Below are 16879 nucleotides of genomic sequence, written 5' to 3'. Positions count from 1 at the left end.
CTTCTGCTGCACCTCACACAATGTATGAAAATCCCCACATTTAATACATCTTATGTAAAAAGTTTTAATTTCAAGATATGTCTGTATGTAAAAAAGAACACCTATTTAAATGTCATAAAATTAAAGAATAATATCAACTTTACTTTTTTACTATATAACACTATTGATATTTGCGCATTATAAGTCTTTAAATTAGAAGTGCAAAATCCATAAGATGTTAGATGTTCAGTGCATCTGCATGAGTGCTGAAATGTATGTGTGTGATTGCGTGTGTCCTCTCTCTGTGAAAAGGCTCCTGCGGATCATTTTGTGTCTCTGTGGGGAGCTGAATCCACCCTGGCAGAGTCTGTGATTCTCAGAGGCAGCAGAAGCAAGCCTGTAATTTATTCGCGCTCTCTCTCTCCCTCACACACACATACAAGCACACACAGACACCTATGCACACACATCCAACAAGAGAAATTAACTTTACACAATTTACAATTTACATCCCATCAAATTAGGGCATCATAGCCTGACGATGCAAGATTGCTCTTTTTTCTACTTTAAAGCACAAGAGGGATAACAGAGAGATTTAGGGGTTGTGACATTTTTTTAGCAAGAAAGATCAAGTGGGAGAAAGTTATAAAACATCATTTTCCCCAGAATTTTTTTTTGAGGTGGTAAGATTGCTAAGCACCAAACCTGTGATGGAATCAGTGCCGAGCACAAGTAGAGGGCTGGGATGTGAGCAGGGGTGGAGTGGGGCACTAATATCCACCGGGAAAATTCGTACCGCACCGGCCCACCACCGGCCCAACGCAACACCAACCCCCCCATATATCAATAACAAACAAAATGTATGTCAATTTAAAATACTAAATCTATTTTTTTTTTTTATCTGGATGAAGACCCAGATTATGCTATGTTTCTTGAATTCCTCCATCTGTTCTAACGCCAGCCAAGTCTAAGCATTTGGGAAGGATTTAACGGAAATATGAAACCTGATCACTAGAGGGCACTAGACAAATGCACATTATTGACAAAAGTGTAGGTTTAAAGCTTTTATGGGTTTTCTATTAATAAACAGATGCTGAAATGTAACATCATATAGACATTGTCAATACAGACCTAAACAGGCCATTCAACTGCTATACATATCAATCTATACATTCATAATTTCCAGCCTTAAATATGAACATGTTTTTTTGTATAAATCAAAGTAATAGCATTGTATACACATCGAAAGGAACTAAGGATAGTGCTAATGCAATACAACAAGCCAATCAACCACTGGAAAACCAGGCACTTTCAATACATTTGTAAGGAACTATAGATATTTAAGTGCAGTATATAGAAAAGGAAGTGTAGACAATGCCAACCTAATAACACAGGTAATTAAATAAATGGAAAATCAGGCACTTTGAATAAGGTTTGTAGAGAACTATTACAGTATATACATAGTTCCAAAGAGTTCCACAAACTTTATAGTGAACAGAGATAATTGTATATACAGAGATAATTGTCCTTCTCTTAGGGGCACAGAGAGTAGTGTCTTTACCTCAGAGGCACAGAGGAAGTGTCCTTCTCTCAGGGGCACAGAGAGTAGTGTCTTTACCTCAGGGGCACAGAGGAAGTGTCCTTCTCTCAGGGGCACAGAGAGTGGTGTCTTTACCTCAGGGGCACAGAGGAAGTGTCCTTCTCTCAGGGGCACATAGAGTGTTGTCTTTACCTCAGGGGCACAGAGGAAGTGTCCTTCTCTCAGGGGCACAGAGAGTGGTGTCTTTACCTCAGGGGCACAGAGGAAGTGTCATTCTCTCAGGGGCAGATAGTAGAGTCCTCCTTCTGAGCTGGAGGTGGGAAGTAGGAGTTTTGGCCTGAAAAACATGAGCAGGGAAAAGGGTGGAGTGCCTTTCATTTGTAAGTCAAAATATAATTGGTCAGCTGGATACTTTAGTCATATTAAATTGTCATGAAAAAAAAAAATCTTGACAAATGAAACATGTCCTACCTTAAAACATGAGCTGTCGTCTGAGAAGGTCACTGGTCTCTGCAACCTTGTTTATCACCCCATCAGTGTCCAAGGACATCAGAATGTTTTTCTCTGTTGCCATGAGCATAAATGCTTCCAAGTGCTCTTGGCCGATAGTGCTCCTAAGTCTGTTCTTCACAAATTTAAGGGTAGAAAAACTTCTCTCACAGGCCACTTGAGTAGTGGATAATGTCAAAAGAAATTTGTAGGCCAGTCCAATTACATGGTATGAATTTGTCAGTAAATTGTATTGTGCCAAGATAAGGTAAACACAAATGGCACAATTCTTACACATAGAACAGTTAACATGGACCAATTCTGGCCTTTCTATATTGCATGGTTCTTCTTCATCACCTGTGCCTTCAGGTGAATCATTTTCTCCTGAGGTCCGCACCTTGTACTCCTCTAGGGGGGACAGCTTTAGTCTTTCCCACTGTGTGGCTAGGCTTGCCAGCTCAGCCTGTAAGGTACCAGTAGTGGATCTGGCATCAAATTTCATTAAGCAACTGCTGAGGTTTTGCATTGCTGATCCTGGAAGTCCCTTATCCCTTACCTCAGGGAAGTTTTTTGGATCAAGGCTGGCAAAATCTGAGCAAAGCTTTGCACTCACAGCAAAGCGCTCATGGATACTTTGAGTGACAGTATCCATAATGACATTATGTATGGTCACCTCAAAGTCCCTCTCAGCTGCTGTTAAGGGCTCATCTTCTGCCAGCTCTCCTGGCATGATCTTCTTTTTCTTAACCCGTTTTTCAGGTAGTGCTACCTCCACCTCCATCTCACAGTCCTCCTTCTCCAGCAGCTCACCATTAGCCCACACCACAAACTGGTCTGCAGCTTCTTTTACGCCACTGAAGTCTCGCACACACTTCTTCAGCCCATCCTCTGTTCCCACTTCCAGGCGGTGTGCGGTCAGGAGATCCATTCCGTTTGTCTGCAGGTATTTGGACAGGGGTGACGTGCACTCAAAAATCCGTAGGAAGATTTGGGCTGTGAGAATTGTCTCAAATTTTAGGAGACCCTCAATGTATCCTTTGGCCTTGGCTATAGCAGTAGGCTTCATGGTTCTGTCTAGTTGAATTACTGATAAAGTCAAGACTAGATCTACATACATGGCACTGTCAGGGCTTCCAAAACTCCCAAACACCTTTGTGAGAGCAGTATCTTTTGCCCACCACCGTGTCTGTCCTATTGGAGAGAGTATTCTGTGTCGCTTGTCTGTGCTGGTTTCTTCCCACTTCTTCATGCATTTGTAAGAATCCCTTATAAAAACAGCAATGTCATTCAAGAGAGTGAAAAGTGATGCACTCTGAATAACACTGCCTGTTGTGTCTGCTAATACTAGGTTTAGGACATGAGCATAGCACCAGACGTGGATTTGGTTAGGGGCCTCCTTTGATAGAAAGGAAGAGAAGCCTTTTTAACTACCCTGCATATTGGCTGCCCCATCTGTAGTACTCCCTACACAACATGACACATCAAGATTAAGTCTTGTGAGTGATTCTTTCAGGAGATCGAGAAAATACTGCCCAGTAGAAGCCTCACAATCGACCAGAGCAACCAACTTCTCATGGACCACATCTGTGACATACCTGAGAATCACAGAGCACTGGTCTTCGGATGTGATGTCTTGAGTGGTGTCAATCTGGACAGAAAACATTTTAGCTTCTCTGACCTCACTGGCAATTGTCTCCCTTATCAGCCCACTGATCACTTTGACAACATTGTTGATTGTATCTTTTGAAAGCAGAGTGACCAATGAACCTCTGCCTCTTGCCCCAGCTTCATGCTGTTTTTTACTTTTTTCGATACATTCAGTCAAATGTTGTTGCAGGCAGGGGTCATACATACTCAGGAGCATGATCATTTCAAGGAAGTTACCGTGGTCTAAACTTCAGTCTTCCAAAGTGAAGGCAGCTTCAAATTCGGAGGCTCTGTAGCTTAGACCCTGTTTTCCGATTACCTTGACAACATTGACTACACGATCCATCACCTGCCGTTTTCTTCTGACTTGCTCTTGATGGAGGGAGAGCTGGTTTCCTCTTAATCTACTCTCAATGTCCCCTTTATTTGCCCTCAAGAAGTAAGCCTCTGCACAGTCTCGATGGATACGACTTCTTTCATGCTCCTCAATTCTTTGATGTACATGCTTCCAGGATTGCATGCCTCCTCTAACAAAAGCGCTGTCAAAAGCAGTGGGCTTTGAAAATGCCAAACAAACTGTGCAAAAGGGAGCATGGCTTTCTTCACAGTAAATCAACCACTTGCGGTTGATCCCATCCCTACTATGAAAAATATTAGGCAAGGTTTTTCTTGGGGTTCGTTGGGGGTGATATTGAAAAAATAAAGACAGATCTTTAGACTTGGGACAGGCAAAATAATTGACGATTTGAATCTCCTCCTCAGCTGGTCCAGCCTCTCTACTTTGAATCTCCTCCTCAGCAGGTCCAGCCTCTATACTCTCAAATTCCACCTCAGTTGGTCCAACTTCTACACTTTCAGTCTCCTTCTCAGCTGGTCCATCCACTCTACTCTCCACATCCCTCTCCTCATCTGTTTCTGTTTCTATTCTGGACCCTGAGGCTTCACTCTCCCTTGCATTGACCGACAAACATCTTCCTCTATGTCTGGTTAAGATAACGTAAAACAAAAAGGTAACACTTTACTTACAGGGGTGTGCATAAGACTGACATGACACCTTCATAATCCTGACATGACATATGGCATGAATATGAAGAAGGTTTGATGTATGTTTATGACAATTGTCATTAAGTGTCATTCGCTCAATTATGACATTGTTTGAGGTGTCTTTATGACAACTTGACAAACCAAAACATTAAAAACCTGTCATTGTCTTGGTAATGACAACTTGACATTACCAAGACAACATAAATTGTCTCGTATACTTTTCTTGACCTCAACTACAGTGGTACAAATTGAATTTGTCATTAAAAGTATTAACACTTAATGAATTTGTTATGACAAATTCAATTTGTACCACTGTAGTTGAGGTCAAGAAAAATATTCATGACACAGTTATAATGGCCTCATGACAGTGACATGTTTTTTAAGTTTGATAATTAATCTGCTATGTCATGTTTATGACATTTATGACAATTTATGTTGTCCTGGTAATGTCAAGTTGTCATAACAAAGACATCTCAAACTTTGTCACATTTGCATTAAAAATGTCATAACTGAGCGAATGACACTTAATGACAGTTGTCATAAACATGCATAAAACCTCCTTTATATGCATGACATGTTTCATGTCATGATTATGAAGGTGTCATGTCAGTCTTATGCACACCCCTTCAAGTAAAGTGTTACCAATGAGTTGCATATAAATAATCCACACTTATGTTACACTAAGACAGCATGTCTTTCCAATATAATGTCTCATTCTCCATATGTTGCAATCATTACATTTCCCTATAATATTTCACTAATGAACTTCTGCATTTTGTTTAGTCTTTACACAGCATTGTATCCTCTGTTGTACCTATAACATTGTGCAATGTGTGCACACCTGTACTTGTAGTCGTGACTTCTCCTAGCATTGTCTGATCATCAGCATCATCGCTGGGCTGAGTCTGACTGAATTCTGAGACTGTGTGGAAAAAACAGAACAGGCACACATACAAATTAAACTTTTTACAGCATAACGATAATTGCATTTTCCCCTGATAGTATATAGGCTGCGTGTTAGGGGGTATACAATGCACCCACCTCCCAACCAAACCAACTTTCTTTTTTAAAGGTCTGGCTATGCTGCACTCACTGCACATGAATTTCAATGTTAACATTGAACATTTTTGAATGCACTATCTGTGTGAAGAAAATGAATGTGTTCCAATCTTCCAATACACTGTTAATGCATTATAATATTTTCCATCCAGGACAGAGAAAGATCAGATAGGACATGTCCAGGGATACATGCATGTCAATTGATGTTGACACATCTAGATGTGATATAAAAATTATCAAGACCTATTTATCTTCCCCCACATCATGCACAATAGAGTCCTCTATTGTACAAAGGCAAATCTGGTGAACAATTTTGGCAATTTCATTTTAAGGGAAAGCTAATTACACCACCTAAACCATAAAATTTCAAAAATCGCATGTCCTTTAGATGTGATTAAACATGCATTGCCAAATTCGAGTCAAGCTAGAATAAAATACAACTCATTAGATTGTAAATTCGATGTTGACCTCATTCTATATTGCATTGGCATTTGCCTAACACTAACGTCAATGATTTAGAGGCCCGCTAACTGTTTTTCTGTCAATTCACCTGCAGCACTTGTTGACGCCTAATTTCGGCGGAATAAATCCGTAATTTTTGAGCACTTTGATGCATCCTCCTCCAGCATCCGCTTCTTCTTCTTTCTGGCCTTTTCGGCCCCTCCTTTCTCCTTTCTCTTCTTGCCTTCCATGGGTAAATTTAAAACAGCAATCAACCACGCTAATCCTGACTGTCAAAAAATTTACTTTACCTCAAACTTGCTCGCTTTCTCTCTGTTTGGCGCATTCCATTATCTTTGGGTCATGCCATATTGCCATTAGACAAGGGGGCGCTCATTTATCTCCCTATATTTCTGTAAATAGACTTCACCTGCAATCGGTTCATTGGATAAACGCATTCCCCATTCCCAGGAGGCTTTTTTCCATTCTACGTTAATTTAAGAACAAACAAACAAAATATATTGTCATTTTTTTTTTTTTTTGTGACCATGAAAGTTCTGTAACAAATTAATCGCCGGCCGGCCAACCGGGAAAAGTCCCGATCGTCCCGATTGCCACTCCGCCCCTGGATGTGAGTCTAAAAAGAGTGGGGCAATGCCTGACCTTTTGACATTGGAATGTGGTAATTTTCCCTCTCTCTCGTGTTTTAGCCAGGGTGTTGGCTCCCGCTTGTTGGGAGCATAGCTACCCCAGGCAGCGGGAGTTTTAACTCTCTGACAAGGCGTCAAGGTTTGAAAATAGATTTAGTTGCTGGTGTGGAGGGATGCAGTTTAGCGGTGGCAGAAGTAACTTGTCACAAGAATATTGTGTAAGCATCCCATATGAACAGTGCTATTGTTGCGTTTGTGAAAATTTTTATTTAGCAAATGAGCTAGTGCAAAACGGTGTAGTGATTAATGGTATTTTTACACCAGTGCTTCCGTTGTCTACACCTTCAAAAAAGGTGACGCAATCAAATGTGCCACCATTCATCCAAACGAAGTGTTGATCAGAATGCTTGCCCGTTATGGTAAAACAGTTTCTCCTATAAAGATGATTCCGACTGGCACCAAGTCACCTCTCTTGAAACATGTTGTGTTTTTAGGCGTTATGTTTATATGATCCTGCAAGACAATCTCGATTAACTGAATTTGTCCCTGAATTTTCGATATAAGGATTTTAACTATGTTATTTTTGCCACTACAAATAACATGAAATGTTTTAACTGTGGCGAGATGGGGCACTTGAACCGTGCGTGCCCAAGTAATGTTAGACTAGATAGGCCAAATGTGGGACCTGCGCAGTTGTACAGATTGTGATATGACGTGTATGGTCAGCTGTTCTGATATCTCTGCGCTGTAGCCGAGACCATCTGTGTATTTAAAAGGGGTTAGGTCTGTTCATTGCCAGTCAGATCCAGCACACGTGTTTGTTTGATCCTGACATGTATTTCTTTTACACACATTTTGAAGAAATTTCCTGTAAACTGTTTAAACCTGTGTTAAATCAAGTCATCACCCAGGCTTTAAAACCATTTGGGTGGACACAACATTCTCAGAGAAGGAATATCAAAGATGAGGGGGCCTTTTACCAAGGGGTATGAACAAAACTACACAGATGAGTTCTTCACTATAACCGAATGTATACCACGTCAACCACCAGTCTACAAACTATCTGATTATGAGGGTGACATTATCGATGGATCGTTTTATGAAGAGGAGCTACAAAAAATTATTGTGGACAAAGCATTTAAAGTGGAAAAGATATTAGACAAGAAGAAGCAAGGCAAAAGAACCATGGTGCTTGTACGGTGGGTGGGATGGCCTCTGACGTTTGACAGCTGGGTTAATGAAAAAGATGTTGTAGATCTACAGAGCTCTTAAAGCATATAAAAATATAAATTTGTCACCTGAGTTCATTTCTGCAGTAAACGGTCATGGATGAAGCAGGGTTTTATGTCACAGGGCCATGCAATGCTTCATTAGCTCTTTACCCCGAAAACCGAATTTATCGGACGCGAACCAAGGGTTTTCCGTGCAAGGCAGTGGTTATGTAACTCATAACCCCGTCCTTGACATTATGGAGCCAGCGGCCCGACTCTTGGGTTTGCGCCAGGGGAGCCAACCCTTGGAGGCTTATATTATGGATTTTTGTGCCCTGGCGTACCAGGTGAATTTTGATGAGGTGGCTCTGAAAGACATTTTTCAATTTGGACTGAATGAGCCAGCCTCATCATTCATGCCTGGTGGTCGCTGCTCTCTCAACCTGGCTCAGTTTATTGACCTCGCCCTACTGTACGCTGGTTCCTCGTTTACTGTGGGGGAGGCAGAAACTGAACCAGCGTTCCATACCACGGCCCCCGTCTTGAAGCCTACCACGGCCCCCGTCTTGAAGCCTACCATGGCCCCTGTCTTGAAGCCTACCACGGCCCCCGTCTTGAAGCCTTACACGGCCCTAGTCCCGAAGCCTGTCACGGCCCTAGTCCGGAAGCCTGTCGCGGCCCTAGTCCCGAAGCCTGTCGCGGCCCTAGTCCCGAAGCCTGACACGGCCCTAGCCCCGAAGCCTGACACGGCCCTAGCCCCGAAGCCTGACACGGCCCTAGCCCCGAAGCCTTACACGGTCCTAGCGCCGAAGCCTTACACGGCCCTAGCCCCGAAGCCTGACACGGCCCCAGTCCCGAGGCCTGTCACGGCCCCAGTCCCGAAGCCTGTCACGGCCCTAGTCCCGAAGCCTGTCACGGCCCCAGTCTCGAAGCCTGGCACGGCCAGCGAGTCAACGCCCATGCCCGCCACGGCCAGAGAGTCAGCGCCCATGCCCGCCACGGCCAACGAGCCAGCGCCCATGCCCGCCACGGCCAACGAGCCAGCATCCATGCCCGCCACGGCCAACGAGCCAGCGCCCATGCCCGCCACGGCCAATGAGCCAGCGCCCATGCCCGCCACGGCTCTGCCAGGTTCTGCTCCACCCCAGAGTCTTCCACGGCTCTGCCGGGTTCTGCTCCGCCCCAGAGTCTTCCACGGCTCTGCCGTGTTCTGCTCCTCCCCCAGAGTCTTCCACGGCTCTGCCGGGTTCTGCTCCGCCCCCAGAGACTTCCACAGCTCAGCCGGGTTCTGCTCCGCCCCCAGAGTCTTCCACGGCTCTGCCGGGTTCTGCTCCGCCCCCAGAGTCTCCCAGGGCTCTGCCGGGTTCTGCTCCGACCCCAGAGTCTTCCACGGCTCTGCCGGGTTCTGCTCCGCCCCCAGAGTCTTCCACGGCTTTGCCGGGTTCTGCTCCGCCCCCAGAGTCTTCCACGGCTCTGCCGGGTTCTGCTCCGCCCCCAGAGTCTTCCACGGCTCTGCCAGCCTCTGCTCCACCCTCAGAGTCTTCCACGGCTCTGCCAGCCTCTGCTCGCCCCTCAGAGCCCTCACGCCTCCAACCTCTGGAGTCTCCCAAGGCTCCTCCTCCCAAGCCTCCCAGGGCTCTTCCTCTCGAGCCTCCTAAGGCTCCTCCTCTCGAGTCTCCCAGAGCTCTACCTCCCAAGCCCCCCAGGGTTCTGCCTTTTAAGTTTCTCGAGCCTTCCAAGGCTCCTCCTACCAAGCCTCCCAGGGCTCCTCCTCTCGAGCCTCTCAGGGCTTCTCCTCTCGAGTCTTTCAGGGCTCCCACTCCCAAGCCTCTCAGGGCTTCTCCTCTCGAGTCTCTCAGGGCTCCTCCCCCCCTCAAGCCTCTCAGGGCTTCCCCTCTTGAGTCTTTCAGGGCTCCTCCTCCCCTCGAGCCTCTCAGGGCTCCGTCCCTCGAGTCTTTCATGGCTCCACCCCTCGAGCCTCTCAGGGCTCCGTCCCTCGAGTCTTTCATGGCTCCACCCCTCAAGCCTCTCATGGCTTCGACTCTCGAGTCTTTCAGGGCTCCACCCCCTTCCAAGCCTCTCAGGGCTTCGTCTCTCGAGCCTTCCAGGGCCCCACCTCTAGAGCCGCTCGAGTCTTCCACAACCTTTTTCCCCAAGCCTCTCACGGCTCTACTCCCAGAGACTCCAGAGCTTCCTAGGGCTCCGCCTCTCGAGCCTCCTACGGCTCCGCCTCCCGAGCCTCCCACGGCTCCACCTCCCGAGCCCCTCACGGCTCTGCTCCCAAAGACTCCAGAGCTTTCTATGGCTCCGCCTCTCGGGCCTCCTACGGCTCTACCCCCCGAGACTACAGAGCCTGCCAGGTCGTCGCCTCGGGGACCTCCCACGGCGCCACCTCCATTGGCTCCACCTCCTGAGCCTTCCAGGCCTTCCCCCCTAAAGCCTCCTTCGGCTCCACCTCCAGAGCCTTCCAGAACCCCACCTCCAGAGCCGCCTACAGTGCCGCCTCTGACGGCACCGCCTTTCACGGCTCAGCCCGGACTTCCTGACCCTCTCCCTGTCCTGTGGCCTCTTCCCTGGCCTCCGGACCCTATTCCTGTCCGGTGGACACCTTCCAGACCCCGGACCCAGTCCCTGTCCTCCAGTCGCCTTCCAGACACCCCTGACCCTGTCTCTGCCCTACGGCTGCCCCCTAGATCTCCCAACCACCCGCCTGTCCGCTATGTTCCCCCAGACCTTGCCTTGATACTGCCCATTGACCCCATGGACTGTCTCATTTCCCTCTGTGCCCCTTGGACTGCCCTCAATTTTGTTTTTGTGTTTTGTGGGTTGTCTGTTCAGGGTTTTTTGTTTGTTGGGTTCGTCCAGCACCACTTCCTCGCAACCGAGCGCGGCCGTCAGGAGCCGTCCGTTTTAGAGGGGGGAGTACTGTCACGAACCCCGCTCCCTCGCTCCACCCCCTCGAGCTTCCACGCTCGTTCCGCCCCTCGAGCTCCCACGCTCGTTCCGCCCCCTCGAGCTTGCACGCTCTTTTTGCTCGCTCGAGCCCTCACGCCCACTTTGCTCCTACTCGCTCACATGCTCGTAGGCAATCTCCCTTCCTCGACTTTCTCACGCGTTTCCAATCCCACAGAACATTATGACCACCTGCACTCGCATCATCTGCACTCCTGCACATTAGTTTCACCTGCACTCGTCTCATCACCTGTCATGGTTTACACCTGCACTCGCCCCTATATATCACTACCCTTTCGTCTCACGGTTGTTGGTTATTGTATTTAGTTTCCCGTGTCTTTGCCCCCCGCTAGTCTCGTCTAGTTTTGACCTCCTCTCGTTCACCTCTTAGCTTGCCAGCTCCCCTTGTTCCCCTGTCTTTTGCTCCCACTAGTCTCGTCATTTTCCTCTTGATTCCCCGGCTTTCGAGCTCCCCTTGTTCCCCTGTCTTTTGCTCCCTCTAGTCCCGTCTCGTTGATTCTGATTACCCCGGCTTTGACCCCCTACGCTCTCGTTGACCACTCTCTCCTGGATTTGCCCCTTTACCCTATCTTGATTCCCCAGCTTCGATTTAACGCTCACCCTGACCATTCTTCACTGGATTTGCCCCTTGATTGTACTTTTGCCTGCCTGCAATAAAACGCAGTTTGACTTACATTGTGACTGTCTCTTCTTGTGCGGGTTACAACAAGCCTCATTTTAATACTTCTGTGATAACTACTGTTGTATCCTTGAATAATGTCTTGTAAAACATTGATGTGGCGTTTAGAGTTTATAGCTGTTAAATACCGCTACATCCGTCCTTTTAATGTCCTATTAAAGCGTTCAATAACGCTTCCCTTCAATTCACTCCCCGTGCTGAAATGGTAAATACTGTGCTTTTCAGTTAGTTGTTGGAAATGCTTGTTAAATTAAATTAAATTCCTTCCCCTTGTCAGTCTGAATTTTCTGAGGGACTCTACCCTCTTGTGGTATTGAATTAAATGCATCGGCCACAGCCATTCCAGTCTTGTTCTTTATACAACATACCCATGCATATTTGCTAAACACGTCTATACATGTAAGCAGAAATTTAGTATTGTCATATCTACCAGGTCCATTTGAAACTGGGTATTAATACCATAAACAATGACCCTATTCCTTTTTAAATTATGGCGTAGTGGTCTGTGGAGCGTATAAGCATCTTGACTGGCTAACTTCTTTATCACTTAGCAAATCACCACTTTCCTCTAATACACCACGTTTTAATCTATCCACACCCCCTAAAGAGCTGGGGTTTGATGGCTTGTAGTACACCTTAAGCAATTGCTCGGTCATGTTATCAGATCAGACACCATGTAAATAATGAAACAGTGATTCTATAAAAGCATTCTTTTATTTTAAATCAGGGTTAATCACACAGCACAATGCATGCTTAAATAGTTAAAATAGAAACACCAACATCAACTAATGTCGAGGTATTGTAGGAAATTAACACATGTATCAGCATTTATAGCAATTATCAGCATAATTAACCAGAGTATCAACATTTTCAAAGACACCTATCACTCTTGACAATAACATCACACACGTATCCATTACATATGCACATAAACATATTATATTGGCAATTTTACAGATATTATTGTCTTCAAACAATTAATTTAGAATGTTTTTAAGCAACACACAGGGCGAATCATTCTGGCAGGCATAGAGTTGTATCATTTCAGTCCAGCTGTTTGATAGACCTCTGACTATGTCCATGTGCTTCTTTAGACAAATCAGCCGTTTATTAATATAGGTTGTCGCTCATCATTAATGATCTTATACAGCATATTGTTTATTTCACATTGAAGTCGATGTATCAGAATACATTTAATCAGGCCAGTAGCTCCGCAGCAGTTACCCATTGTTAGCGTCAAAATTTGGAACCAGCCGAACAGCCTTTCCACTCGTCCACAGCGTCATAGACAGCCTGCTCACCGCTATCATTCACCAGCTTCTCACGGATTTCACGCAGTCTCTGTAGAATGTGCGGCTCCTCTCTTAGTTCACACAACACGCCTTCGACAACTCCATGGATTCTATGAGGATGCGGTGTCAACCCATATGGTTTTAAAGCCTGGGCGATGACTTGATTTAACACAGGTTTAAACAGAAATTTCTTCAAAATGTGTGTAAAAGAAATACTTGTTTGGATTAAACAAACACGTGTGCTGGATCTGACTGGGGTGATCCACTTCACAACCGTAGCACAACTCTTTTAACTTTATGTCGAGGAGATAATCCAGAATGACCACTATATCTGCTTTTATGAAATTGAACCCCTTCACACCAATAATGCCATCCGTGTCGTCATCTCCCTTAAGAGTCAATGCATCCTGATCCTTGGGATGAAATTAATGTCAGATTGTTGTAGCCAAGCTCCATGCAAAACTTGTCGAGCCAATGGCCGAAGTCAGGAGTCCCTACAGTGGGGTCACCCCTTGCCGAAGTAGCTGTGTCATCGGGTGATGTGACGGGCCCAGGAAGGTCTTTAGTAAAGTGTTGAGACATGTTGGTTTGAATGTTTGTTTGAAATGTGGTCGGTCACCACCAACTTTTAAGGTCTATAGAAGGTGGGCTGTGTTACACGGTCAGTCCTGCGAACTCTCCCACACTTTTCGAGTTCAAACAGCCTGACCTTAATTTTATGTATCGTCATATGCATCACACCATTTAAACAGTTTGTCTATCTTTGAAAAAAAAACATCATTCAGGATAGGAACCTCTTTCCACTGAAACAAAAACTTCATGTGGAAACATTCATTGTGCTCCGTCTCTGGGGAAGGACACACTCTGTCCTGAGACCCAGTATGTCCTCGCTGGTAAGTATGTAGACATGGTCATCCACCCTCTTGATAGTGTGGTTACCAAACACACGGTCTCTTGGAAAGGGTGAAATTGAACCAAACCCCTCTGCAACGAATAATGTGTCATCTCCAGAATCATTCAGGTCCCTCCAAACATGATTGTAAAATACATCCCAGTCCTTTTCCATGAAATACAGACAACGGTCTTCATCCGTTGTAGCCCCCATGTTGAATAACTTAACAGAACGAGATGTTCTGTCAAAGTCGTACACACACAACTGTGCTTTGTCTAGATGATTTTCTAATGGTTCATGGAGAGACTTGGTCATGCATAGACCATGACATCTCCTCGGAGCCTAACATAACTTAGCCATCTTTTCTACATCATTTACCAGTGGGTTTTTTAGGACTTCTAGGGGATGCCATTGCTCAAGTGGAAATCACAAAATACTTGCTGAATACATGCAATGAACAGACCTAACCCCTTTTAAATACACAGATGGTCTCGGCTACAGCGCAGAGATATCAGAACAGCTGACCATACACGTCATATCACAATCTGTACAACTGCCAGAGGGAGGGGAGGGGGGACAGCAATCAAAAGGTCAAATGTACACATGTTAGGTCATAAATCATAGTCCATCAATCATTTCTGACATAACGTATATGTAAGGATCTCCCTTTTGGGAAGCTATTCTCCTCCAGACCAGCAGAGGGCGCTCATCCTGTACCTTCCATGCCATGTTCCTCTCCCCTCCATACTTGCCCTTCCTGATCCTGAGATGCCCTTTGTTTTAGAGGTGGATGCCTCGGACGTGGGAGTGGGAGCCGTCCTGTCCCAGAGGGGTAAGAGGGATAATAAGCTCCATCCATGTGCATTCTTCTTACATCGGCTAACTCCGACTCAGAGGAACTACGATATTGGGAACAGGGAGCTGCTGGCCATCAGGATGGCACTGGAGGAGTGGAGGCATTGGCTGGAGGGGGCCAAACACCCTTTCCTCATTTGGACGGACCATAGGAACCTCACCTACATCCAAGATGCAAAGAGGTTGAACTCCCGACAAGCCCGCTGGTCCCTCTTCTTTAACCGGTTCAACTTCACCCTTTCCTATCGCCCATGCTCCAAGAACCTTAAACCTGATGCTCTCTCGAGACAGTTTGAGTAACCAGAGGGGGAGTCCTGTCCTGAACCCATCCTCCCCACCTCCAGGGTGGTGGCCCCCATCCAGTGGGATATCGAGACCACTGTCAAGAAGGCCCAGTTGCAAAAACCAGGTCCAGGTAATGGCCCTCCAGGGCGCCTCTTTGTCCCTAACTCTCTCCGTTCTAAAGTTTTGCAGTGGGCTCAAGCCTCCCCCCCCCGGAAACTTGCAAGCTCGTCCAGAGGAAGTTCTGGTGGCCCAAACTGCAGGGCGATGTCCGGGCCTTCGTCGCTGCTTGTCCCACCCTCAAGGCCTGCTGCACCCACTGTCCATCCCGAGATGTCCTTGATCCCACATTTTGCTGGACTTCATCACAGGCCTACCACTGTCTCAAGGTAATACGGTAATTCTGGTGGTGGTGGATAGATTCTCAAAGACTTGTCGCCTCTTACCGTTGCCCAAGCTCCCCACAGCATACCAAACAGCAGAGCTGCTGTTGAGCCACGTGTTCAGGATCCACGGGTTCCCACAGGACATGGTTTCCGACCAAGGCCCGCAGTTCACGTCTCAGTTCTGGAAGGCATTTGGTCGTCTCATCGGGCCTTCCGTCAGCCTGTCTTCCGGCTTCCACCCCCAGTCCAACGGCCAGACAGAGAGAGTCAACCAGGACACTGAAAGGACTCTAAGATGTCTGGTTTCCAACAACCACTCCACTTGGAGTTCTCGTCTAATCTGGGCTGAGTTTGCTCATAACACCCTCTTTCATTCTTCTATTGGCATGTCCCCCTTTGAATGTCTGTTTGGTTTTTCTCCTCCTCTTTTTCCCGGACAGGAGCTGGAGATTGAGGTCCCTGCTGCCACACAACTAGTCCGCCGGTGCCGAAGTTTCTGGCAGAGAGCACGTGCGGCGTTACTGAGAGCCTCCCGTCAACAACAGAGGCAGGCTAACAGACGCTGGAGGGTGGGACCCAAGCTTTGCCCAGGGCAGAGAGTATGGCTATCAACCCGAGATCTTCCTCTAAGGGTGGAGTCCCGAAAGCTAGCTCCACGTTACATTGGTCTATTTAAGATCCTCAAGAAGATCAACCCAGTTTCCTATCGCCTCCTTCTCCAGGTCCATGAAGGTTCACCCCACTTTTCACGTTTCAAGGTTAAAACCTGTTGTTTGCTCCACTCTGTCTCCAATTAGGAAACCTGCCCCTGCACCTCGTATCATTGAGGGCCAACCAGCATACACCGTCAGTAGACTGCTGGATTCTCGCCAGGTCCGGGGGAAGACCCAATATCTGGTGGACTGGGAGGGTTATGGCCCGGAGGAGCGGACCTGGGTCCCCACCCGGGATATCCTCGATCCATCTCTCATCGCAGAGTTTCACCGATCCCGAGGGACCTGATTAAAGAACGTCAGGAGCCGTTCCTAGTGGAGGGACTCCTGTAAGGATCTCCCTTTTGGGATGCTATTCTCCTCCAGTCCAGCAGAGGGCGCTCATCCTGTACCTTCCATGCCATGTTCCTCTCCCCTCCTGCAGATGGCACTAACACCCCTAACCCAGTTCAACAATCCACTCATTAACCCTCATTCCCTTCACCTGTGCTTAGCCCTATATAAGCCTGTTTGTTTTTCAACAAGGTGTTCAGTCTTGAGCCTTTGTTACCCAGTTTCTCCTGTGACCTGCCCTCAGTTAAGTCTCTCTCAAGTTGTGTCTTTGATCCATGTGTCTCTTTGTATCTCAGTTTTGTGGAACAATTGGGGAGTCAGCTCAGTGGTAGAACACCAAACACTAGAGCACCACAGCCCTGGGTTCGATCCCTGCCTACGGCAGCCCTGCCACAGTATATAATATTTACTACT

General features: G+C 46.7%; 1 protein-coding gene across 5 annotated transcripts; it reads right to left on the bottom strand.

Annotated features, from left to right (window-relative positions):
- Positions 1-1053: 1053 nt before the first annotated feature.
- LOC127651233 (uncharacterized) lies at positions 1054-7153 on the bottom strand. Of its 5 annotated transcripts, none has more exons than XR_007971542.1 (3): positions 1991-4700; positions 1655-1856; positions 1054-1597 (listed from the first exon to the last, which is right to left on the bottom strand). XR_007971542.1 is itself a non-coding variant. In XM_052136974.1 (3 exons), the coding sequence occupies exon 2, from the start codon at positions 3255-3257 to the stop codon at positions 1992-1994; it is 1266 nt and encodes a 421-aa protein (XP_051992934.1). In that variant the 5' UTR covers positions 3258-4638; positions 5541-7153; the 3' UTR covers positions 1054-1856; position 1991. The 5 variants fall into 5 exon arrangements, 2 of the variants coding, with proteins under 2 accessions (XP_051992934.1, XP_051992935.1); XR_007971543.1 differs by having other exon boundaries at positions 1054-1654; positions 1712-1856; XR_007971544.1 differs by having other exon boundaries at positions 1054-1654; positions 1769-1856.
- Between the last annotated feature and the right edge of the window lie 9726 nt (positions 7154-16879).

This window comes from Xyrauchen texanus, chromosome 11 (assembly GCF_025860055.1).
Source record: "Xyrauchen texanus isolate HMW12.3.18 chromosome 11, RBS_HiC_50CHRs, whole genome shotgun sequence".
Taxonomy (NCBI): domain Eukaryota; kingdom Metazoa; phylum Chordata; class Actinopteri; order Cypriniformes; family Catostomidae; genus Xyrauchen; species Xyrauchen texanus.
The sequence above is the reverse complement of the archived record's forward strand: the minus strand, read 5'-3'. Positions and strand labels throughout refer to the sequence as shown.